This window comes from Acanthochromis polyacanthus, chromosome 23, assembly GCF_021347895.1.
Source record: "Acanthochromis polyacanthus isolate Apoly-LR-REF ecotype Palm Island chromosome 23, KAUST_Apoly_ChrSc, whole genome shotgun sequence".
Taxonomy (NCBI): Eukaryota; Metazoa; Chordata; class Actinopteri; family Pomacentridae; genus Acanthochromis; species Acanthochromis polyacanthus.
The window spans coordinates 17,303,755-17,330,643 of NC_067135.1; the positions used below are offsets into that span (position 1 = coordinate 17,303,755).

Consider the following 26,889-nt stretch of genomic DNA (forward strand, 5'->3'; position numbering starts at 1 on the left):
CAAACAGTATTATTTAACACAAAAATGTACCTGATTATCTTTAATTCAAGTCAAGATTATGCTTTTACAATCTTGTTTTCTAATTATTATAATTATCGTTTTAAAGCTAATTGGTTAAAGGATGAGAACCAACAAGGGCATGGAAGAGTCAGTAAAAGTGACAACAGTAACTTTAGTTTTATAGTGAAATATGTGACCGGAAGTAGCTGTGCGTCTCGGCGTTCAGCTTGACCGCGGTCCATTAGTTTCCCATCAGCAGACCGCTGCTCGCAGGAGACATGGGACCGTGGAGTCACCGAGGGGGGGCAACTCTTCCCAGCGACTCACCACAACAACTCAACCCAGAGGAAGGAAGTCTTCTCTAGCCGAACATGTTAACTGGAGCCTCTACTTTTTCCACCTGCGTTTCTCAATTTTCACTCAATACAAGCACCGGAAGGGAAACAACTTTAATGACATCCGCGCATTTTTGACACCTGCGGCTGAAGCGCCACACCTTCGCTTAGCACGACAGGTAAGCTGCAACACGGTTTTTTTAATGTTATTGCGTGTTGTTATCATTGTTAGCGGCTTCCATTAAAACCTCTCGTCTTAAATAAGTTTGCAGAGAGTGAAAAGTGTTGTTAAACATTATTAAACCTTTGGTAGCCCTGCTTCGACGGTCATTGGCAGCAACAGGTGTACGGTGAGTACAGTCAGACATATGGAGAGAGCCCTGCTTAGTAAACAAAGAACTACGATTGAAAATAGTTAATTATGTGTGGTGAAACTGTGCTACAGTAAATAAAACACAGTTTAAGTATGACAAAGCACTTAAAAGCTGATATTTTGAGCAGCTTAGTCAAGAATTTAAGGTCATTTTCCGCTGAAGAACACCTGTTGTGTAAATGGCAGATGCTATTAAAACACAGTCTATTTTGAAAAAGTACAAATGTACAGATGGTATATGAATAACTACCTCCAACATATCTATTGGCAGTCGCACAAAGAAAAAAATTAAAACAAAATAAAATAAGGCTGCAGCTTTTATTTTCTTGATTATCAGATTAGTGGTTTAGTTGTCGATAAAATGGCAGAAAAACTACTTATGGACGAGGAGAAGGACAAAAAAATAAGGACATAACATTTTTGAAGCTGAAATGAGAGGATTTTGACATGTATTCCTTTAAAAATAAGCATAAAATAAAATAATCTACATCTGTATACATTCAAAAGCTTGGAGTCAATGAGAAATGTCCTTATTTTTGAAAGAAAAGCAGTTTTTTTTTCAATGAAGATGACATTATATGAGTCATACATACTTTATAGACATTGTTAATGTGGTAAATGACTATTCTAGCCGGAAACGACTGATTTCTAATGAAATATCTCCATAGGGGTACAGAGGAACATTTCCAGCAACCAACACTCCTGTGTTCTAATGCTACATTGTGTTAGCTAATGGTGATGAAAGGCTAATTGATGATTAGAAAACAATTGTGCGATCATGTTAGCACATGAATAAAAGTGTAGATTTTTCTTGGAAAACATGTAATTGAACAGTAGTGTGTATATAGTGAGAAATCATTGCTGCCCTTGTTTTAAATGTCATTTTAACGTGAAATGGAAACGCTGGATGGTCTTCATATGTTCTTCTTGTTATGTGTTTTTTTTCCGTAAGAGTTGAAGTTGTGAAGTTTAAATTTATTTAGTAAAATAATACTTTGAATACCCTTTAATGCAACCTGAAAAGTCAGCGCCGCAGTGTTTCGGTGTATGGGAGCCTGCCTCAAAAAATTTCCATAACACCGAGGACGCATGATCGCATGCAGGTGAAGTTAATGAGTGAACGGAGGCCTGCTTTGTTTTTTGTTAGGATGGAGAAGGGAGGTGGAGGAGGGGTCTTGATTCAGTCCAGACCTCATGTACGCGGCCTTGAGCTGTGTTTGCCATGTCCGACATGTGACCTCGTTGAACTCTCGGTCAGCTGGCCCGAACCCGTCATGCCGTTTGACTCTCTCATTCACGATGTGAATAGACTGTTATCCATCACTGTGTCTCCCAAACCTGCTTTTTTTTTTTAGCTCCAGGCAGGTGAGATTTACCACATCGTGATGGTTGATTTACACACCGTGCTAGGCCGCGGTTTGCTGCAGCCATTTTCTTGTTTTTAGTGGCAGACTCCACCCACTGGCGGCTCATTTGACAAAACAAGCCATTAAAAGTGTATGCAAATACTGTTTGCCTAAGGTCTAGCTGGTTTTGTACCAGGGCTGCTGCTGCTGCTGGATGACTACACCTGAAACAGGATCTACGCCTGAGAACAGAGCTCTGTGCTGCTGTTTACATTATGGTCTAGAACAGGGTGTCAAACATACGGCCCGCAGTCCAAAACTGACCCGCCGGATGACTTTGCAAAGTGTGAAAATGAATACTTATTGTTCTAATATTTAAAGACATGGAACATTTTGCACAATGATGTGTAGCTTCAGTACAAAAGATTTTGGTGGAACCCTGTTGTTGATGCACTGCCAACTTTTATGTATTTGAAGAGTTCATTTGCAGAAACAGATAACTCCGTTTTGATCAATTTTCAGAAACTTTTTTTTTTATTGTTTACTTGAGATAATATCGAACTGAAGTTGAGTGGATTTGACTCAGTAGAAAAATACATGACAAAATAGAGAAAAAAATTAATTATTAGTGTTATTATTATTATTATTATTATCTCAAGTAAACAATAAAAGATGAGTTTTCTGAAAATGGAGTTACCTGTTTTTGCAAATGAACTCTTCATTTTTACCAATAAATTTTCTACATTTACACTTAAATGTCTTCCTTAATAGTTCCCACTTTAGTTTATATGCTGTCAGTTCAAATTATCAGAATTACGACACAGATGTGGGAGTAAATGTAAATTTAAAATGGTTTCTAAGTCTTGACAAGTTGTAGAATGCTACATTCTTCAGTTCCAGATCCCTGTGACTGAATGTTTTGTGCCTTTGTAGACACTCTGTGATCTGTAAGTTGTAAATGATAAACTGACGCATAATATTGTTAAAATGTCACTTATTTTTCAGAAGAAATTTCAGGTTGTTTGTATTTTCTGAAAAAGATATTTTATTCAATGTCAACAGTTTCAGAATATACTTTTTTTTTTGCACTCAAACAAAGGAAAAAAATTGGAGTTGTCGTTATTTATTGGTTATTATTTAATGAGTTTCCTGCTCCAGCCCACTTGAGATCAAATTGGGCTGAATGTGGCCCCCAGAACTAAAATGAGTTTGACACCCCTGGTGTAAAAAATACGTTGTGCCGATAACTTTTGTTCTTTTAGCTGTAGAGGATGTGTTGTTGTGTCACAGCAGGGAAACAGATCCCCATTAGAAATCATACAGTTTCAATAGAACAGAGGAGTGTAATAGTAAAATGACTTTGAAATTTAAACCAAAATAAACAATCCAAGTTCCTCTGAGTGAAATAAAGAGTTAAATAAAGGCACTATAATTTATTTATTTTGAAATAAAGGGTTGACTGTCTGTCTGCCTTTCATGTGATTCTAAAAATGCAGTTTTGTGGCTGTAGGGCCACTCATTAATTTTAAGACTAAACACAGAGCTCATTATTTTGGACTATAACTCAACAATATGGTCAGGTGGAAAACAACCTCAGCGGGGGGGGAGTGCTCAGCAACAATTCACTATCGTAGTTGTTATTATTATTTATAAAGCAAAAATGCCAGATCGGATTCAGCTCCTCAGATGGGAGGATTTGCTGCTTATTCTGCTTTACATAATTAGAAACTTTTGGACAAACAAAACCAGCAACTGGACGTCTTTCAAAAACATGTTAAGATTTCATAAAGCTGAAATTCTTCGTCGGTTGTTGAGAGAACTTTGTCACGTCTGTCAGCCTTTTGAATGCGAGGGTTTCAGCCTTTTTTTCTGTTTTATTTAATTATTTGCAGACTCTGGGAAATGTGATCATTTTCCATTTCTTTTTCACCTGTTATACGCTAAAAGAGAAATTTATCTGCCTTTTTTTGGATCTTTAGTCATAGTACAGACAGAAGAGGCGGAGAAATAATTGGTCCTTTAATGCAGTACTTTAATAATTTTGACAATAGATTAATAATTTGAGTGGTTTAAGGAGGAAAAGATATTGACTGTTTCTGTGCTTTACATTAGTGTGAATGGAAGATCTTTGTGTGTTGGAGTGTTGGTTGGATACAGTAGGAAATCTATTTGTTGTGGGGGAAAAAATGACATGTATGATATTGTTGGACTAACTTAGTTGCAGCCCAAGGTCTACCTGCACACATACATACATTCCTTATGAAGCAGTACCTAAAAATATCGTTCACACTTCTCTCTTTTTCCCTCTGTACCACCGCCTCTACATCATCTAAACCGGCGCTCTTCTTTCAGGCTCCACATAGGCTTGTTTACTTTCTAAAGTACAACTCGGGGCTCCTGGGTCAGGAGGATCCACAGGAGGAAAACAGCAGCAGGTCTGTTTGCAGCGTGCACTAGAGGAGGGGAGAGCTATCGATAAGTGTGGGCTGCTGGGTAATAGAGAGGAGACAGGGCTTGTTTTCATCTGACTGCTGCCCAAGGCCATGTGAAGAAGGATGTTTGGACAGAGCACAGCATATTACACACACACACACACACACAGGGGCAGACGGGAACTCTGAGCTTCTGAAATTAGACATTTGGTATTTCTTAATAGGACCGTATGATTGATAGCATTTAATTAATTGCACGGCAGCTTGTTCAAACAGCAGGAATCCGAACAACAACGGTGTGTATAAAAACAACAAAAAGTGCTGTAGATTGCCTGCTAACGAGGTGTGACTTCACATAAATTGGTTGCCGTGACAACTCACCATGGCTACCCTCGCCTAATCACACCTGGCTCATTCAAATCAGCCGACCTCGCGGTCAGCTTGTCAAGCGCCACGTGTCAAACGCTCAAATCAGAAGTTGCGTATTCGGAGGGAGCCCCCTTCTTTTCATCCGACGACACACACTTAGCAGCTTTTCGGGACTCTTTGTGCGAGCTGTAATTGGAAAACGAGCACAGTAACATCAATCAGATGAACAGCTCCGGCTCTTTTATGGGAAGCATTATTAGGTGCGGAGGGTTATCTCATCTTCTGTATGTGCAAGTTATGAAAAGCAGTACCAGGCTGTGAGTGAGGCGGCGTCATTTTTTTTTCTTCTTTTTTTGACACTGTAGCGACTTTAAAATAGCGTATTGACATTTCAGCAGGATTTTAAAAGCCGAAGAGCTGATAAGAGGCCTAAATTGAACACCTTATCGAATGCTGCAGTTCTGTTTCAACAGAGGGCCACATCGGTCGCCGGTGACTAACAGGAACTCCCATCAGTAATTGCTTTGTTCTCAGCATTACCGTGGGACTGCGTGCATTTTAATGATCACATATGTGCAAGACAAAATCCAGCCGCGGTTTGACAGGATGGAAATGGTGGTAGCTCAGGTCAAGAACGGTTAAAGGGAAAGGTTTTGTTTAGTGCTTGTTGTATTAGAAGTAAAAATCGGGTAGATCTGGAAGGATTGCTGCGAAGTGGACGGTAAAGAAGATTGTTCCTGATACATTTAAGGGCTGGGATCAATTGGCTGATGTGATATTGATTGCTAATTGGCTCCCATTTTCAAATATCTTTACAGACAGGTCACATGAAGGTTGTTTTCAAAGCTGGACTCACTCACATGAAATGACACTGCCCTTTATACCTTTTCAAAATGTGTCCTCTTAGCTAAATGTTTATATTGTTAGCATTTTTTTAATGGTTGACAACAACCAAGGCTGATGTTGTTTTGTGTTTAGGTTGTCCATTCATTTTTGGTCAACAATTCATGAGCTAATTATGACAACATTCCACTAAAATGTCTAGTCAGATAAGCCAAGCCATGGTTACTTATATAGCACTCTAAAAGCAACAGAAGCACACCCAGCTTCCAATATAACAAAATGAAAAAATGGTTTATTCAGTGGTTTAATATATTTTAGATTCAAAAGGACAAAGGTGAAGTCGGGACAGGCAATAAAGTCAAATGTAACCGGGCTGGTTTGAAGAGAATTTAACCTTGAGGTGAGAATTTTAGTTTTTATTATCAGTTAGTCAGTTGATCATTTTTGAAGACATGCTCTTATAGCGACAGACCACAACCCAAAGATATTAACTCTATTATTAAAGATAGATATTTGAAGCAAATTATCAATAAAACAAAAAAGTGTTTCTTCTATACGCTGCAAAAATGGTTTGATTTTGGAGTCTATGTTAGAGTTCCAGAGTAATCTCTCTGTGTGGATTTCATAAAGGTTAAAGCTTGAAAGTTCCTGTGATAAAACGACCACTATTATCTTGCCCGCACACACCTGCCGAAACTGCCAAACTGCTGATGACACTGCGGTCACAGTTGTCACTGCCAATCCAGTCTTGTGACAGTAAGGCAGCACCACACTCCTCACGTCTTTAATCCCACTGAGATCGAACGCGTTTGTGTTTGGGATGAGAGTCTGTGCCGAAAAGCAATGGCTGCTCATGTTTTGGTCGGGACACAGTGTCTACACAGTCTGTGAGAGCAGCATGTTAACAGAGCAGCAGCTTCAGCGCTCCATCTGTGTCTACACAGGATGCATTTAGGCATAGTGCTGAGTGTAGGTAATACACATTTTGACAGCACTCGAACATATTACACAAACACTTGAGTATAAAATGGAGAATAAAGGTATGCTACCATTCAAAAGCTTTGGGGTCACTTAGAAATGTCCTTATTTTTGACAGAAAAGCTGTTTTTTTTCAATGAAGATAACATTAAAATAATCAGAAATACAATCTAGACATTGTTAATGTGGTAAATGACTATTTTAGCTGGATTTTTTAATGGAATATCTCCATAGGGATACAGAGGAACATTTCCAGCAACCATCACTCCTGTGTTCTAATGCTACATTGTGTTAGCTAATGGTGCTGAAAGGCTAACTGATGATTAGAAAACCCTTGTGCAATCCTGTTAGCACATGAATAAAAGTGTGAGTTTGCATCGAAAACATGAAATTGCCTGTGTGACCCCGAACTTTTGAACTTTAGTGTATGTACTGGGTCTAATCTGTACATGTGCAAAGCAAATTGGAGGCTGCATTGTATAGAACTGGAGCAGAACTGTTTAGTCAAACAAGTTTTAAGAAGGATGACTTACAAACTGAAGCTGAAATGTCTCCTGTGTAGATATGAAACTATGCTGTTTCCAAAAAAAATGCATGAAAAGATGAATTACCGACTGTAATAATGAATTGGTATTCAGCTTCAACTAATATAGTTTGTCCACCAACAGCCTGTTAATTTTCTTTTTTATGCAATATATTTAAAAATGCCTGTTACTGTTTACCAGAGCCCAAGGCAACATCTTCGAATTGAATGTTTTGTCTAACCAAAACATAAAGATATACATTGTAAAATCATAATAAAAGAAGAAAAGCAGAAGAATAAAATAGAAGTATAAAATAAAAGAATGTGTTATGTGTTTTATGATTTGATTTGTAAGTTTCAAAGTGAGCGAAATGTGGAAATAACTCAAATTTAGGTCCGACAGGTCCCTTGGTCTTCCTTTTAACATGCCAGATATTCATCATAGCGGTGGAAATTCACACCGTATTTCTGTCTACGTTGTTCTTTCCGATTTGAAAGCGCAAATTTAAAGAAAGCAGACTTGACGAAATCCACCGTAGACGGAGAAAAGGATGAAAACAAGAAACTGAAGCAACAGACAGTGAGCTGGGTGTCAGACCAGTTAGCCCACTTTTCCATCACCACACCCTTTTCCATGTCACCCACATGAACATGATCTCCCTTCTCACTGTCCCTTCACACACACACTCTGACCCTCCTTGAGTAGATGTACAGACAAAAACTATGACTTTATAGTGCGACACGCCGCTTACATAAACTGAAGAGATCCATCAGGTGACTGAAAAATGGCGGAACAGCAAAACTTTATCTGTAAAAGACTCTTTGTTTCTGTTTCTGAAAGGCTCACTAGAGACTTTTAGAAATATTCACATCTGCACCTCAGGCAACAACTCCTCCAATGTTCATTTAATTACTAATACTGTCAGTAGAGAAGGGAACAGGGATTTCAGTGATCTTTTAAAAAGCCTTGTTTTTGTCTCTAAACATCGTCTACCTGTATTTAGTTTTATCGTGTTGATATGTGTAATATTTGGACCAGCAACTCAAACCCACAGTCACCCAGAAACGGTTGTGGGTAGATTTCAGTTTTCCACGGGCACAACAAAAACAAATGGTGTCAGATATGCAAGAGTGAGGGAAGACCATCTTAAGGAGGTGGAGGAGGGTGTTTTTGTTGTTGTGAGGTGGTGTTGGGGTCAAGAGATTGAATCACTACAATATCACAGTTCAAACACCTGTGTTTTAAAATGCATTTCCAGTGAAGTTTATATCTTTATAACACTAAGATTTTGATTGTGATGTGAAATTAAGCAGTGCTTTCAAATAGCTGCTTCCATATTGCTTCATACACATCAGTATATGACCGTACAAATGTAAACTGTTGAAACGACTATTTGAACTGGGAGCTGTTTCCAAAAATACTCAGATTTGTTGAAGAAATTATTGGATTGCTCGAAATTACATTAGCCTGTTAGATTTTTTGAAATTCTGATTTTGCAATACTTTGTTGTCATAGTTGCAGTGGCAGAGATGATAACAAAAGATGGTTAGCAGTAATATTGTCTGTCGGTTTAAAATGGGAAGCTAACAGCAATCTGCCATGTTCAAGCTTTGTTGGCCCGTCCATCGGCCCCTGACCTCCGCCACTAGATAGCACTTCCACAGTGAATTGTGGGCCATAATAACCTATTTTCTTTTATTTTTTTATGGGAGGACCATCTTTAAAAATGACAAGACAAAAAGTAGTTCTGCAGGGAAATGTTAAATGAATGGAGAATTCAGTGTTTAGATAAGGCAGCATGGGAATAATAAGGTGTAAATATTGGTAGGTTCGACTTGTTGCTTCAGTTTGTCAAATAAATTCAACTTAAGCCAATTTTCTATGCTGCTTAAGGATTTGAATGTTAATTCTTAATTCCCAAAATCCTACGAAACCTGATCATAGATTACTCAGAGCATGGTCTGCTTCCAGCCACATATTTAATGAGCCGTCATACATTAACTACATTAAGGTGGGGTGGATGCTTATCGCACCAACTCCTAACTTCCAGGATCTCTGAAGTCTTAGTTATTTATAACTTAAGTTCCTTGCAAATGTTTATAGTTAAACAAAGATTTGAATGGGTTTGGAAAGGATTCTGATTAGATAAAAAGCTAATTCCTCATTTAAATTGCATTGTGTGCATTTAAGGAAACCATTTTGTCATTTCATTAGAAATAAAAGTGACCCAGTCTTTAAAAATGTATTAATTGTATTCCCAAGAGTAGCTTAGGTGCTCAGATTTCTTCTCCATTTCTGTTCTCATTTCAGATTAGCAGTAACTTTTTCAATTATAGTATCATTTACTCTGCTAATGAAACCCTTCATTTAGGGCTCCACGCACACAGAATAAGTGCTGTTTCCAAACAAATCTCACAACAGGTGAAATCACTTCAGCTGGACTCCTCCAAAGGAAGAATTAGTTTAAGCCTTATCTTATCGGATGAAATTTTCCACCTGCAGCAATCGTTCACCAGTGGCCCTGACTGCTAGTTCTGTGGGTATCCCTTGGATTTCAATCCATTCCACATTTAGAGGACACTCTACAGCAATCTCACTTTTATTGCACCTGTTTCTTCAAGATGAAATGTTTCAATTTCCTCTGAAGAAAACTCAGAAAGCGAAAAAATGGGCACCTGGCCAAGCTGCCAGCGCTGAAATATCTCTCCCCTTCAGTAATCGTCCTACGGTCTTTCCTATCATAAAAAACACGAGCAATATATAATATATTGAATGGCACAGGGAGCAGATAAGGGACTATTATTGCCAGCCAACAATGGCCAATATCTGAATGAATGATAGTCATTTGATGCACAGATTGAATCCTTGATCTCATTATGAGTTTGGAAAGTCTCCAGGGGAACAACATGATTGGTCATTTGGACGTTCTGATGTGAATCTTCAGTCAGCTGCTGTTGGTTACTGTAAAGCCTGTGGGAGGTTTTAGATGCCGATAGGAAATGCTTATTACTGACAGGTTTGCATCTCAGCTCTCACACTTTGTCATAAATCCTCTGAGAGTTTCCTCCCTGCATTATCTACAGCTAAGTTACGACAGAATTTTGCATAGAAGGACACAAGTATTACCCACAGAATGCCAGCTGTCAAAATTGTGATTAAGCTAAGCAATTATATGATACAAATATTTTTGTAAAATCGCAAAAGATTGTTGCTACAGCAAGCATTTCAGCAACCGGTTTCCTACTTTCATTGGCATTTAAGCGACTATTAGCATTCCATCCGCTATGTTTGTGGAAAAAACACTGCAACATCTTCTCACCTTTTGGCTTGTTTTTGGTCTCTGTTCCAGGAAATATGGGGCTTTTTACCTGCTAAATGGATCACTGTGTTCCAAACACTTTGTCTGTTGTTTGGCCGTCGGCAGATTCATATGAGCTTTTCATGGAAAACTGCAGATAAGAGTAGTCGGAGTGAAAGAAAACCCACAAAGTTAGCTCAAAGATGTTACATAAGCTTCTTAGAGCTGAACAGAAGAGGTTGGTCATAATTCTCTGTGCATTCATTATTATTACAAGTGACTCCTTTCACATTGCACGTAGTCATTTCATTTGCAGATTCACTGTTAAAGTATAAATATTTATTATAGAGGCTTCGGTTATTTCGAGTCATCAAGTAATTCTTTTCTTTCTCTCTCTGACTAGCCTCATTATCTGCATCCATGTGTGTCAGATGAGTGCAGCAGTGAGTCAGGTCACTTGTTTTTGTCTCAAATTTAGGACTAGCAGTCTGGTTCAGTCCGCTCTGATGTACACGTGTACAGGCCGGGCTTGAGTCTCCTTTTTCAAACATGCAGAAGTGAAAACTGCATACTAGGGTACTTCAAAAAGTTCTTGACCTTACTAGAAAATGTCACAGGAGGAAGCTAAACATTGCAGTTTTGTGCACAGTGATTCCAGGATTTTTGTGTCCAGCTGTGCCCCAAAATAGGAGCTGTACCCCTTGTTTCCAGGTGAAGCTAAAAAAATTTTGAAGTACCCTGGTATTGATGTATTTTAGCAAGTATTAATCTTAGAACACACAGCTGAGATGGGAATCTATGGGTGTTCACTGCACTAGTATGCAGTTCCTTTGTTTTTCCACTTCTCCATGTGTATCTATGGATATTTACTCTGCAAACACAGCGTGGCAAGATGACAGCTGCACGCAGACACACTGGAGCCAGAACATACATCAGCCTGCCTTGTTAGCTGTGTTTGTCTTGTCATTTTCTTGAAGCAGAGTTGTTGGGAGCCTTTTAATGCTATTGTCACTTAGTTATCAAAGCAGTGATGTAACGATGTAGTTAGTTAGTCATTGGCCCCTGCTGCTTGAAGGAGCGTGGTTAGCCGCCTGGGCTAAGACGTTACTCTGTCATCTCATGCCTGCAGGACTAGTTTCCCCTCGGACTGTTTGTGCTGACCAGCAGCAGAGCGGTTAGTCTGAGGCAGGTAACACTGCAATCACACTGTCAGCACTCACACAAACCCAGAGGCAGTTTTTGCCTTGCAAATTTGCAACCCAACTCCATTCCGATGCAGACCAGCTTTTTCCGACCCAGTCAGCCAGCCATTAGTCTGTCTGTCAGTCTGTTCAACAGTTTGTCCTCACTGGATGTTAGACGTCGACCAAAACACACCAAAATTTATTTATTTTAGTCTTATGTCAGACTATAAATGATGTGTTTTTGCTAGCAAGATAGAAAAGAATCTTTAATTTGTGTTGTTTTAAGCATCAATTAAACCTATTATATTTAGTTGCATTTCTTTGCTAGATTTGTTTGCAATAATTATCAATTTGAAACTTTAATATTTGCTTTACTGACACTTCTAAAAGTTTTGTGTGGCTAGTTATGACTCTATTAGCATTCAAGAGCTGAATAAACATGCTGCAGTCAACAAAAACTTTACGAAACTCAGTATGTTAACTCTGTAAGGTTTTCATAATAACAATACAAGTCAAATCAAGTCACCTGTTATTTATGCAACACATTTACAATGACAGATGTTGGTCCAAAGTGCATTCTTATATAACATTAGATTAATGTTGCAAAATGACCTAGCAATGCAAATATTAAGGTAAGAGTGAATGATGACCACCAGTTTTGTTTCATTTGCATCATCATTATCTAATATTTACACAGCGTTTTAGTACACAAGCTTGTTTTCCAACTAAAATTGAGATGATTCCCATGAGAGGGAAAGTCATGAGACTCACCTTGGCTCTAAATATTCTTTACCATCTTCTCTCGGTGCAGTAGAATAAGTATTTTATAGCTGTCATGAGTGCTATGGGAAAATTTCCACAGCTAATGTTTTATAGACTGAGAATTTAACAATTAGAAATACATTTTAAAAAGTATTTTCAGATTAAATGTTACAAAAAACATTGTTAGTTGCAGCTAAAGTACGTTTTAGAAAATGTAAATGTCATCGAGATTTGTCTTTTTCAGGAAATGATTACTGTGTGCGGTTGTTTGCATTAGTGCTACAATTTTTTAGTTTTACCATATTCTACAAACACATTGGCCACTTATGTCAATTTTTCAAAATAGAGTCTCTTCCTGCTTCTTCATGCTGTTCATTGTCACTTTTAGTTTGACTGGAAATTCCCATTAATATAGTTTCAATTAAAACATGTCTACAACTTTTCTATCATCTTGTTTGACTTTGTTTTATTTTGAAAAACAACCGTACAGTAGAGTGAGTTAACTTGAAGTAAGTTATTCATTAATTACTCCACTGTTGCAGAACTTGATAATCCATGCGCTGGTGTTTTTATCTGGAGTGAGGACATGGTGCCAGGAAGGAACTAAACTTATTCATACTCATAATTAATTCATAGCAATTCAGTCAGAGTCAATTATGTCAAAAAGTTTAGGGCCATTTATTGCAACAAGCAGATATGCAGTTGTATTTGGCAGAGGAGGCTCTGAGTTTGAGGATGCTCCCCGGACGAGTTCAAGCAGCCTTCAAGACTCCAAGGCAACCACATTAAAACACCCCCAAGGGTGTACAGAGCAGAAAGCAGCAAGCACATATCACTGAAATGTGGAATATACATAATGCACAAGGAAAGAAATGCCACCACACAACAAGAAAGGAGGAAGAGGAAGCTGATGGCGGCGGCGGAGGGGGAAATCAGCAAATCCAGCAGCCTGAGCGATCAGAGGATTGAGACTTGGAGCTTGTCAGATGATTATTGACCTGCCTGAATGTTACTGGTAATTGTAAAAGCGGCCTGATAGTGACTTCAGCGCCCTGCCCAGACTAATACAACGCTCCATTTATGTGATAGTCCCCCATAGCCCACTGGGAAATTACCTCCTCTCTTGCTCCCCTCCTGGAAGATAAGGGACATTTCAGCTGGGAGGGTGCTGCCAGAGCAGCAGTGTGTGAAACGGGCTCCTCTATTTAAAGCACAGCCTGTCCAACTAGCAGGCTTCTCTGAATTGCACTTGGTGTGGGGCGACCTCTTGGCTTTTTCAGAAGTAGCTGTGAATGTGACAGAGGTCCCTGTAAAAATGTAGATGAATGTGTTGCGGGGATTGTTTTGTCCAGGTTGCACCTCAGATCACAAGAGACCAGTTCTATGGAGCGAGTAGAGGGCACTCAGAAACTAAAGGATGGTACTCTGAGATTAGTTCTGTGTATGAGCTGATTTTTTTTTTTTTCCTGCATCCTCAGTGACTACACCCACCTCTGGCACTGAACTCTTTTTATGTCTTTGCACACAGCACCAGACCTGTAGGAGGATAATTAGATGTCTTGGGAGAGCTAAGTCATGCTTTGTTGCTTTTCTACAAATACACCCTTTCATGCAAAAAAAAGAAAGTGACCCGGCCATGAAGGTTGTTTGGACTGATGGAGTCATTTGTACGGCACTTTGTACTATTATAGAGATCGGCAGACCCTCTTTAGATCCATTTATCAATCATTGCATTTGACAAAGCAATCCCCCAAGCAGAGCCCTCATAGGCCTCTTAGCTGGATCCCTCCAGGACTTTGCACAAAGATGTATGGAGTCCCACGGCAACTAAAACCTCTTACATCATCGTGCCGCAGCTTGAAAATAAACAAGAGTAATGGATACAAGTCATCGCCAGAGCTGAGGCACATTCTTACATTCCATAAGTAATAAGGGGTTTAACAGTATTTTTCTACAGTCAACAAATCTCATGAAATGACCCAGCACTAACAGTAAAGTGACCCCGCTGTACCATAGTTCTCCATCATTCAAATACATCCCAAGGCTATATTGTTACACTGGAAAAAATGCCCTTCTAAAAACAAGAAGAAAAAAAACTTATTTCAAGAAACTTTTACCTTGAAATAAGTGAAAACATCTGCCAATAGAACAAATTAAAAATGGCCTGGTAAGCTTTCTTGAAATAAGATATGATATTTAAAATATTGAGATCTTAAAATTAGCTGGGAAAACTTATTTTAAGCTAGATTTTACCAGGATTGTCAAGCTTAGGTGTCTTAAAATAAGCCAGACATGCTAAAAAATAGTAGCTTTTCACTCAAAAATAGATTTTTGCTTTCATGTAGCCTCCTAATTTGAGACGTATTAACCCTCCTGCTGTCTTCATTAAGGGCACCAAAAATTATTGTTTCCTTGTCTGAAAAAAATCCACAAAGTTTCAGAAAATTTGCAAAACCTTCAGGAAGAAAATTCCAATAATTCCCATTTTAAAAAAAGGCTTATTTAAGAAAAGAAATATCCCCAAAATTTGGCAAGAAAATTCTTGTAAATATTTTTTAAAAATGAGTGCAAATCTTCCAAAAAAAAATCCTTACAAATATCTAAAATGATCACATATATATCAGTAAAACTTCTAATGTTTTCTTTAAGAACATTCACAAAAAAAAATCAACCAAAATCCAGGGAATTTTGCTGGATTTTGGTTGGTATTTTTATTGTGAATGTTCTTAAAGAAACATTTTTAACATTTCTTTTTTCCCACCAAAAAATGTTCAAAGATTTCCCAAAAATGTTGAAAATGTGGACATCAGAAGTTTCACTGTGAAAATATATTTTTTGTCCACATTTTCAAACTTTAAAACGAGTCAACTCTGACCTGCAGGACGACACGAGGGTTAAACTTATTTTGAGTTTTCTTGTAAAATACAACTCAAAACAGGAAAATTTCAAAATTGTTTGACTTAAGATATTTAAGATGCATTGTCTTAAAACAAGTCCCTCCATCTTGCTGAAATGTCACTTAAGTGAATTTATCTTAAATGGGATGAGACATTTTGACTAAAAATAAGACAAATAGACTTGGTAAGATTTTTAGTTTTTGCAGCGTATACTGGCATTGCCAACTATTTTGAGAAAAACATCCAAATGTGCTTCTTAAACTTGAATATTTTTGGTTTCTATTCTCCTCTATAACGGTAAACTGAAAGTGTTTCTGTTGTAGACATGACATTTAAGGACACTGTGTTGGGGTTTGAGACGCAATTATCCATTTTTTTAACCGTTTACTGCCATTTTATAAACCAAATATGTAATCTATACATTGAGAAAATAAATAACAGATCAACAGACAATGAAAATAATGGTTCTTTGCAACCTGAATCAAATGGTTTCCTCCATATAGCAGAGTGTTTTAATGAGCCAGTCTCTAGATCATGGAAGATTTTCCTTGCTTGCCTTGGTAAATGTTTGGAACAAATGGACTTGGGTTACAGAGGTTTGTTGACAAGAATGTGAGAGCGATCATTTTAATGAACTCTAGTCATATCTTTTTTTTTTTTTTATTTACAACACAGGATTCGGAGTGAGGTGCCGCTGCATCTTTGCTTGTTGCTAATGAACAAAACTACACTCTGCTCCCAGTCTGGACTGTAATTAATCGTCTGTTGAGAATGTGGATCTGCACCACTGTTTCTCTGCTTGATTTTCGCCTGCACTTCTTAAGCTCTTATTCCTTTGTGTTCAAAGATTCAACTAGAGCTAGAATAAAGTCCGACAAGTCAGACACTGTTAAGGTTGAGATGAGAAACTTCCTTTCTGTTTCACAAAGAGACGCTGTGTCCTCTACCTCTGTCGATCTCTCTTTCTCCTTCGCTTTCAGACAAACCTATTCAAGACTCGGTGATTAATTATTTACCCGGGCAATGAAATGCCAAAGCCGAGAGAAACACACCACCAGGAGAGAAAAGGTCACTCCCATCCTGCACATAGACACACACTGAACAGTGATGGATGGCAATAACATCTTTATCGGCGCTTCAGGCAGACAGAGTTTTCATCCTCATGTCCAAACACCGTCGAGACCAAGGGCAAAGCAAAAACTTGACTGATGAGGTGAAGAGAGCCCTGAAAAAGCCTTCATTTAAAAACCATTGGCATGTCAGAAGTGGTGAACTGTCGGTGACACACACACCGACTATTGTCCGATCAATAGTCGGCGTGTGTCATCGTGAAGAGCCTGTGGAGCTGACCGTAGCCTTTCCTCCATGAGTGAAAACGTGGCTTGTTGAAAATGATACCTGCAATGTTTCATCGCGTTAGATTTTGTCTGCAGCATTGAGTCGTAAGGTGTGATTGAAGTGTAATCACTTTGTTAATGTCCCTCCACAGCTCCTCGACACAGCTGGCCAAATGGGGTGCCGATGCTGCAGGATGATAACAAGGTGAGAACTGTCTGACTCTAATGTCATTTCCTCTCCTAGTTTGTTTGTCATGTGCCACTTCTCAGTTTTGCGCAACCTTGCTTTGGTGTAGTCACAACATTCTCGTCAAGTCAGTTTATTTTCTGTGCAGTAACACCCGACAGCGATAAGAAAAAATCCCTCTCATTAAACTTACTATGAAGAATAAGATCATTATCAAGCAGCTTGCAATAATACAATCACTTGTTTCTGTTGACTCAAAGGGTTGAAACATTAGTGTAATCAAAAACACTTTAATTTAATAGTACTATTGCCAGTTAAAGCTTCACGTTTCACAACATATAGCGCCCTCCATAATTATTGGCACCTCTGGTTAAGATGTGTTGAAAGCCTTAAAAGAAAATTTTTATTGCAGAAGCATACGCACACATTGAAAATTGTACAAAAATGTATTATAGAACCCAGGGGTGCCAATAATTATGGAGGGCGCTGTAGCTCAGCAATAGTAATTTTTTTTTTGTTCTACAAATATTCAAACAATTTTCAGCAGCTTTCTTGTTTTAGTTCCCAGGATGCTCTTCGTAAAAGGCCAAAAACATTCTAGAAATGTTTATTGTTCTAGAAATGCGTCCTCCTTTGTTTTAAAGTAACATTGTGTAAAACTAAGGTAATGTTTGATACAACAACCTTTCGCGTATTATGCCAGCAACATGAACAAGACGTTCGGTCATCTTACGGTCAGTAATGCCTTGAAAACATTTTTAGATTGTTGGTTTGAGGCTGTTCTTTTGTAATATAATCTGTGGCTCTGACAACATCTGCAAAACATCCTCTGACTGTTGCAGTTAAAAACGTAATGTCTTAGTTAATGCATGCCTCTAAAGAACGTTATTTGAAGCAATAAATATATCTGAAACGGATCTTCAACAGTAGATTAAAATATATTTTTTGAAGTATTATTAGGACTTGTAGGTAACCTCAGTCAGTGCTGTGGGAACTAGCAGGAGTCTATATATTATTTTGTTATTTGTCTTAATTCTCATTATGTTCACCATAGGGCACAACTAATGATTATTTTCCTTCTTTATTTTTTCTTAGTTAATTGTTTAATGCCATAAAGAAGAGGAACAAAGTCAAATGAAGTCATGATAAAACTCTAAACCGCAGTTCTAATCACAAAAAAAAACCCAAAATGTCATATTCCTCATTTTGCGATCTGTTTTACAATGACCTTAATAAGAACCACAGTCGTTAAATATGTGGTATATGCACTGTGAAGTCGCTCCTCTACACTCTCTGTTCAAGGTTAATATTTTATTTGGTACGGTATGTTAATTTTTGATGATGTGTTTGGAGGTGGAACACTGCCTCCATAGAGCACCAAAGAAAACCTGCAAAAACTAACATTAGCATCAGCTTGGGCTGCATTTCTAAGCTGCTGTGGCTCAGTACAGCCTTGGAGAGCTGGCTAGGAGCAAAGATAAATGAGTAGGAGCACAAGATAAATGTCTGAATGCAGTCTAACTGTGTGGTGGATTTGTCTCAGTGTGCTTGTATGAATTTCCAATGCATCACAATGTCTGTTTGGCTTATCAGTTACCTTAAACCTCTGAAGACTGTCCACCTCCTCAATAACAACCCTTCGCTGTTTATTTCCTTATCTGCAACTCCACCGTGCCAATTCAAACGTCTCCTTGGCCACATAATGATTTCTTGTCTTGTTTTATGCAGATAGTGAGAAGTCCATTTATAACATGTCGGCACTGTGAGCCTCACGTGGGCTCTTAGTACAAGCCATGAGTCAATATGCCAATAGCCATCACCCTTGGTTACTGTATTTCTTTGCAGGACTGTCTATTCATTAAAAGCCTACAAGGCATCATTGTCAGGGCTCGACACCTCTGTGCTTTTTGAGGAAAGCGAGGACACAGAACAGGGCCTGGAAATGAGATTTTGATTGCAGAATAATGAAAGGGCACGCTGTGATTCGCATACCAGAGTCGTAATCCCCGTCCGTGCTGTGGTGTTTTTTTTTTCTTTCCCATGTCAAAGACACACATGTGAATGCTTGTGACACGCACACATACCTCCCTAATTGTCTGGAGTGTCACATTTCTGGGATTAGCAGAGTTTGGGGTTGGGCATGGTGGGCCTTTAGGTTACTGGGTCAACAGTGCAGCCTCAGAATCACCAAAACGACACTTGCAGATTCCCAATAACCTCAGAGAAAACTTGTCACGCCAGGTGTTGCTTATTCAAGAACAATGCAGCACGTCTTACGTCTTATTGTACAGAGTGATCCTAAAGTCTGGACACAAAGGAAAGCTCATTAACCATAAATGTTTGCCTCCACAGATTAAATATGGCTTTGTCAAAAGAAGAAAGAGTTGAACTGGTACTTCTCAGTGGATGTGAAGGATGGACATTTTAAAAGATTGCAGATGAATTTAATGCACACCATCCCAGAAGGATTCCATGGTGGCAAAGATGTTAAAAAAGTTTAAAGAAACGGGCAGTGTCATGGACAAACCTGTTCTGGACGACCAAATCTATCAAACTAAAGAACTGGTCGTTGCTAAAATCCATGCTCGCCCCAAAAAATCCCATCTTAAACCTTAAACCTAACCCTAAATTTCAATATGTCCATCCTTCACGTCCACTGAGAAATACCAGTTCAACTCTTTCTTCTTTTGACAAAGCCATATTTAATCTGTAAATAAAATGACAGTTAATGAGATTTCCTATGTGTCCAGACTTTAGGGACACCCTGTAGATCCGATGTTAATGGAGTCCTTCCTACCTTCGCTTTAGCTTGCAGCTTTACTGATTTTTTTTTTATTTTCTTTGCTCTTGCAAGGTGGACATTTTTATTAACTTAAGAGGACAATGTTCCCTGAATGGAAAACAAACATTAGGATGTTCATCAGCAGTTTAATGGGTTTAGGGCATAAAATCCATATGTATCTCTGCACCTATTGTATTTTAGAACAGATGTAATCAGCTTCAATCTCTTTTGTACTGCAGGTGAACTGGTATCGTGGTTACATCATTCAATTGGCTTAAAAATGATGGAGGATTTTTTTTCATGTAAATCAGCATCAGACTAAAGTTGGTGGGGTGCATCACCATCCTAGAAGTCACTCTTTACACTTGTTTTAAAATCAGTGGAGCACCAGACAAGATGTTGTGTGCAAAGGCAGCTTTTAGCTTTATGTTGAGGTGATGTTTCTGTTTGTCCAACAACAAAAGGCAAAATTGGAGCAACAAGTAGTCTAAAATAACCTGAAGACTGAATGGGTCTCTGATGAAAATGCTTTAAATTCCCCACAAAGCTTTAGTCCAGCTTTATGAATTGTTGGTCGTTTTTTTTCTCTAAGTAAAACGCCTTGTGTGTGTCTCACTTTTCTGAAAGCGAGCCTCCAATTTCACCTTGGCAGCCGGGACACAGCAGCAGCAGCGCTGCCCGGGAGCGAAAGAAATGGAAAACATTCATTTTCTTAGCTTTCCACTGTGAAGAGAGACAGAAGGAAAGGATGCAGGGTGAGAGAGAGGTGCTGAAGTCAGAGGGTGAGCATGTGTATGAGTGACTACAACTGCGTGGGCAGGTGGCATTTTTGTGTGTCTGCTTGCTGCAAGGGGAGACAGAAAACTGTTATTTAATCAGTCGATACATTCGAATGTTATATCCTTAATTCTTGTGTTCTTGTTAAGTTCACGAATACTGAACAGTGGGACGTAAAGTCAAAGAGGTGAGATAAAAAAAGACAAGTGAACAGGACAACTTGAGAAAGGAGGAGGAGGAGGCGGGAGATGGAAAAAGCTTGAGGGAAGACTCTCAAATCAAGGAGAAGTCAAGTGCAAAGTTTTAGTAGATTAGTGGGCTGCAGCTCCATTACAGTGACACTGAAGGAGACACAAAGAGAAGGTTGTTTTGGAGAGGGAGCACCTGGAGAGGTGCGAGATGGAGGGAAGCTCTGCTGGGGCTACGAGGCTGGCAGGTTGGAGGAGGGAACAAACGTAATGAAGAAAAGATGGGCGTGAAAAACATGAGGCACTCACAGCAGGTAATGTCTGCCAGCCTGTTAGTCTTTCCACAAAGTAAAGCCCCCCTGCCAACAACCTGCAACACCTGTCTGTGTGCCCCTTGTAAGAAGATGATTCAAAGTGGGGATGTCAGACAGTCATTGCAGCCTGAAGGTGTGAAGCTTAAATGGACTTTAACTGAGTCTTTATCAGGCTCTACCATTCAACAAGGAATCAGGACATCACCAAATATTACGCAATAAATTTAGTTTCACAGCAGAGAAAAGGAAGCTGGTGAGAACAGAGATTCAACAAACACATCAAATGAGGCAGTGAAATGCACAACAGCGGTGCCAAATAATACACTGGCATGATTTGCATTTGCTGTTTGTGATTGAATCCTAACAAGCCTTGTGCAGGTGAAAATGTCCCAGTTGTATTCAGTATCAGTCATCTTAAAGAGCTGATTAGGGGACTGTGTGGCATAATCAAGGCTTATTGTTCGTTCTGGTGTTTTTTTTTTTTTAAGTAACAACGCGTGAGTTTTTGGCGTGTAATTTGTGTATTTATTTGTTTTTTACTGAATGAAATGGACTGGATGAATAAGCTCTTCATGTCAAAAAAAGGACCATATTTACTGTTAACAGATGATCAGCATCCTCTGGCAGCAGAAAGTGTAATAAAAAATGAACATTTGGGGACATAAAAGAGAGATGGAATGTAGAGTTGTCACTATGGATGTTCCCATAAAGTGTTTTGCCTCAGATCTAATCTGAGCTATTTAATATTCAGTGTCTGCTTATTGAAAGTCCCAATCCAGTACCAATTCCCACATAATACACACTTCTAATACATCAAAGTTATTAAAATGAATCCATTTTATGTGCTTGATAACTCAGCAACTCCACAGTACATTGGGGAAAAAAGTGCACTTGTGTCTTCAAGCAGTTCCTAATTGTTATGTAAGTGGACAAACCTTGGAAAGATCTGGTAGGGCAATATCTAAAATGTAGTGTCAATAGGGTAGGGTGGCTCCAAAAGACACAAAAAAAACTGTTTTATACATTAGCTAACATTATTAGTTACACCACCAGATACTGCTTATTAATGTAGTGACCTGAGGAGGCTATCCTTCAGGCTAAAGGCAGTTCCGTGTTGGCAACCAGCGAGCACTGTGGGAGTTTAGCTAGCAACGGCACTATGACAGAGACTTCTATAATGCTTTCTATCCTCTGGCTAGAACTTATGTGTTTTATGCAAAGTGTCCAGTTTCAATTTGAGTTCTTATTCTCTGAAATTTATGTGGCAGTGGATGCAAACTAATGGTGTCAGATTGGTGCTGATACCGGTCGCTAAAAAATTGCCTTGGAATATCCCTGTGTGTCATGATAACCAAATTCTGACGTCAATATGATGCCTACGTGAAAGTGAGGGAACAATTAAGGGATGCAGAGGCTACCTCAGGCTGCATGACTGTAAAACATCTTTTGGCTGTTAGCTATGTAAGCAAATTAACTCAATATTACACTTAGAGACTGCTAACCTAGCCTAGCATAATGGCTGGAATCAGAAAGAAATCAATCTGTTACATATATATGGTATACACTACTGTTCAAAAGTTTGGGGTCACCCTGACAATTTAATATTTTCCATGAAATCTCAAACTGTTATTCATGTGCTAACATAATTGCACAAGGGTTTTCTAATCAACACCATTAGCCTTTCAACATGATTAGCTAACACAGTGTAGCATTAGAACACAGGAGTGATGGTTGCTGGAAATGTTCCTCTGTACCCCTAGGTAGATATTCCATTAAAAATCAGCCATTTCCAGCTAGAATAGTCATTTACCACATTAACCATGTCTACACTGTATTTCTGATTCATTTAATGTTATCTTCATTGAAAAAGACTGCCTTTCTTTCAAAAATAAGGACATTTCTAAGTCACCTCAAACTTTTGAACAGTAATGCTCAATACTCCAAACATCTGTGTTTGTTCTGTCACCTTTTTTTCTTGTCGCTATCTCTCCTGTCTGAAATTGAGAAGCACAAACAACAACATCTGTAAGCAAAAAGTCAATATTTCACAGTCTGACCCAGAGAGAAAGCAGGAGTGCAGTCAGGCCTGTGCGCACTTCCATTATTCTACAACAGTCTGTATAATATATCCGACATTCATACTGTATGAGCAGTGCAAACTTTACCACAGCTGAGGCCTCATGCAGTCTGTCTCAACATCAAATGCATGCCTCAGACATCACAGTGGCATTTAGAAAGGTGCATCGGCAGCACCGTGAAACATCCTTGTTGCTGTCAGTGTGCGGTACGCGGTTGTTGGAACATTTGACTCCTGGACCCAGGTCAGACAGACAGAGATAGTCTCCGTCTGTCACCACAATGATCCACAAAACAAAATGGAGTCACTCCTCTGGAAGCTAGAAAGATGTAGGAAATTAATCTTTCATTCTTTCTGTTTGTCTCTGTAGACAATTGGGGATCAGTTAAGTGGGTAGAATTATGTATTCTAAATGTGTTAGGTTGCATCTGCTGTATGTTTATATTTAAGTTTTTGAAGCATCAGAAAACTGAAAAAAAAATCACATCTGCATGATTTTGCCAAAGCAACTTCTTTAAATTAAAAAAAGTAACTGTATAGAATCATCAAATATTGCACTTATGTACAAATTTTTATTTGATAGATCTACTCCACTACATCTCACAGATAAATATTGTGTTTTCTGACAGCTTAAGTCACAACATAGATTAATATTTACCTGGAAACTTTTTTTTTTCAAAGATATTTTTTATGTTAAGCAACAGTGCATTTAATTATTTTTAGTTGGACCAGATAGTTGTGAACATTTCATGTTGGGTTCTGGGCAACTTTTAAATGTTTGCAAAACAAATAATCTGGAATTGAGAAAATGATTGGCAGATAAATCCATAATAAAATGTATGCATCAAATTTCATCCACTCAGTCATTTTTGAGATATTTCAGATATAACATCCAACTTTAATTTTTTTTTACTGTAAATTCTCAAATGCTGGTGGATACCAAACCAGGTCATTGTTCTTGTTCCTTAACATCAGTGTGTACGACGAAGAAGAAATGACTGGAATTAATTAGAGCATGAAAACATGCTGGTGGGTATAATATGACTGCTGATAATATCAGTTCTCTGTTTTTACTTGGCCTATTTGTTTGTGTTGACCTCTACCTGCCCTTTATATAAGACTTCACAGGAAACAGTATTGGTTTTAGCTTTAGCGGTGACCTGTCCATGTCTCTATCACAGCTACATCTACGACCCGACGGCAGCGGTAGATGTGAGGAAGGCCGACTCTGCAGACAGCTCGCTCTACCAGCCCCACGCCTATCCAGGCGGGGCGTCCAGCAGCGACCAGCTCAGCGGCCACAACGAGCAGAAGCAGGGCTTCCACAACCTGGGCTACAACAAGTCCAACGACAGCACGCTGAAGCTGGAGGCCGACAACAACCAGGTCAACCACCGACTGCACCGACCTACGCTTGCCAACGAGCTGCACCGTCAGAGCAGCGCACCGCCTGCAGAGGGCGAGCTGTACATCATCCAACCAGAAGTCGTGGGACCGCGATGGGTCATACATGATACAGGTCCGAGCCAGGTGCCCGTTTACCCCAACATACAGGAGTATGAGAACCAGAGGAACTATGGCAAACAGGGGCACCAAACAACAAGGGACGGGTTTGACGGCTCCATCGCTGAGATCAGCAGCAAAAGCCAGTCGACAGATGAGATAGACGAGGGCGTGGTCGCGACGCCGGAGTACCCCTGCGACACGGGGGACGAAAGCAGCGTCCTGTCAGTGGACATCCATACCAGCACCACCAGCTTGTCCTCAGCCGACACGAGGGACGAGCTCACGCTGCCAAAGACTCCAGACGCTTCCACCGAGGAGAGCGGAATCTCTGTGACGAAGAGCGAGGACGAGGAGGAGGACGCGGGGAACCAGGAGGAGGAGGTACAGAGCGTCACGGACTCGATGGTAGCGGAGGCTCTCGCTGCTTTGGAGGCCGCCACTGCAGGGGAGGATTTCGAGTGACTGATCTCCGACTGCTTAATCTCACTGACCACGGTGGAACTCATAAGACTTCCAAACCACAATGAATCTTTGCCACGGCTCTGACAAATAACGTTTTTATGTGAGAACATGAATGAATGAAGGATAACTCTGTTTACAAGAAGATTTATTTTTGAACTCGTGGGTATTTTTTTATTGTGGTCGTGATGGCGGAAGATAACGTTTGCCTTGGGAGGAAGGCTATGTTTCCGATGCTGCGAGGTTTTGCAAAAAGCCGCAACTGAAGAGACATCAGTGTGCAGACTGATTATTACCTGCAGCCATATTCTAGTGTATTTAACACTCCACAGTCCTAGCAATGTGCTCACCCACTGCTTTGCCATGTCCATACTGCACGCCACATGTTCATTTTATCGAATTTGGAGCATAGTGTCGCTAAATGTTAGCATAGAGTCAATATTTTCAGCACCAACCCCATAATTTCCAGTTTCTTCAGGAATCTCATCCCTGTTTCATTGAGCAGGTGAAAGAGGAAAGGTCATCACATTATTTTTTATACTCTACTCATGTTTTTGTTCCTATTTTGTGTGCTCTTGTTATTTATGAAATATTCTCACTTTTTTGGATTCATTGTGGAAAAAAGAGGACGTTACGAAAGACTAGAGTAGAAGAGCACAAGGACGAGGAAGCATTTCTTTTACATATCGCTTTCAACTTGTGTGTCACCACTGATCTCAGTGTAAAGCAGAATGAATATTTTGTTTTATGTATGATTTGGAATAATTATCAAAAAATAACTTACTTCAGACACATGTTCAGATTTTCTTGACAGTTACAAGCAGTTTCCTTGCACACCATCACTCTGAAAGTCTTTCAGAAGTAAGACCATTTCTCATTTTGTGTCATATCAGTGAAACACATCAGACCCAGCTGTACTTATTTAGATTCTGATCTTTTCCAGCTTTGGATTAACAAGACCACCTAATGTCAAACCACTGCTGACTAAACCACAGAGAGGCCATCCTTTCACCTGACTATCAGTTTGTTTTCTGTTTTCTAGGTCAGGCTTTGTGTTTCTGCTCAGGCCTGTGACATTAGTTCAGCTCATGTGCCTATAAATGAGCTAATTGAGGCCAGACATGCTAAACACAAATATGGCTTGCTATGAATAAGCTGTTTGCTCAGTTAACGCTGTGTTTAATTTACCTCGGAAGTCAGAGATTGGAATAATATCGCACCTGAGTTGAACGAGTTCCAGTACGACAAGTCGAAAAATCAAGTTGCCTCCAGGAAAGTTCTTGTTTTCAGGTTAGCGACACCAGTTGATAGCATTCACTACCATTCACCTTAGAAATGTTCTTATTATTGAAAGAAAATCAATGAAGATTGCATTAAATAAATCAGAAATACAGTCGAGGCATTTTTAATGGAATATCTCCATAGGAGTACAGAGGAACATTTCCAGCAACCATCACTCCTGTGTTCTAATGCTACATTGTGTTAGCTAATGGTGTTGAAAGGCTAATTGATGATTAGAAAACCCTTGTGCAGTTATGTTAGCACATGGATTAAAAGTGTGAGTTTTCATGGAAAACATGAAATTGTCTGAGTGACCTCAAACTTTTGAATGGTAGTGTATGCACATACAAACACCATGTCAGTAAGTAGAAGCTGGACTGTACAGTATGTGAGACTGATTTATAGAGGCAGCGCATTGCTACAGCTTTCACCACTGTCGATGTGTTGACTAGTCGTCTTTTTCCGACTTTCTGATTCTGAAATCTGACTACACGAAGTGAAACCTTCCCGGTTCAAATGTAACGTACCATAAGTTTTGAATTTGTTTCTGTGGAACTCAGTTTTCAGCCATTGTTTGCCTGCCAAATCATTTCTACTGATATTTGTATTGCAAAATTAAAAAGGTACGTGTAATACTTCA

The 26,889-nt window shown here is 39.2% G+C and overlaps 1 protein-coding gene across 1 annotated transcript; it reads left to right on the plus strand.

Annotated features, from left to right (window-relative positions):
* The first annotated feature begins 239 nt into the window (after nt 1–239).
* Nucleotides 240–26,889, plus strand: zgc:194930 (uncharacterized protein LOC557813 homolog). Its single transcript, XM_022211154.2, has 3 exons — nt 240–514; nt 16,831–16,883; nt 24,185–26,889. The coding sequence occupies exons 2-3, from the start codon at nt 16,852–16,854 to the stop codon at nt 24,969–24,971; spliced, it is 819 nt and encodes a 272-aa protein (XP_022066846.1). The 5' UTR covers nt 240–514; nt 16,831–16,851; the 3' UTR covers nt 24,972–26,889.

Coding starts and splice junctions, on each gene's coding strand:
- zgc:194930 (XM_022211154.2), top strand. CDS start 16,852: ATGGGGTGCCGATGCTGCAGGATGATAACAAG. Junction 16,884..24,184: donor TGCTGCAGGATGATAACAAG/GTGAGAACTGTC, acceptor TCTCTATCACAG/CTACATCTACGACCCGACGG.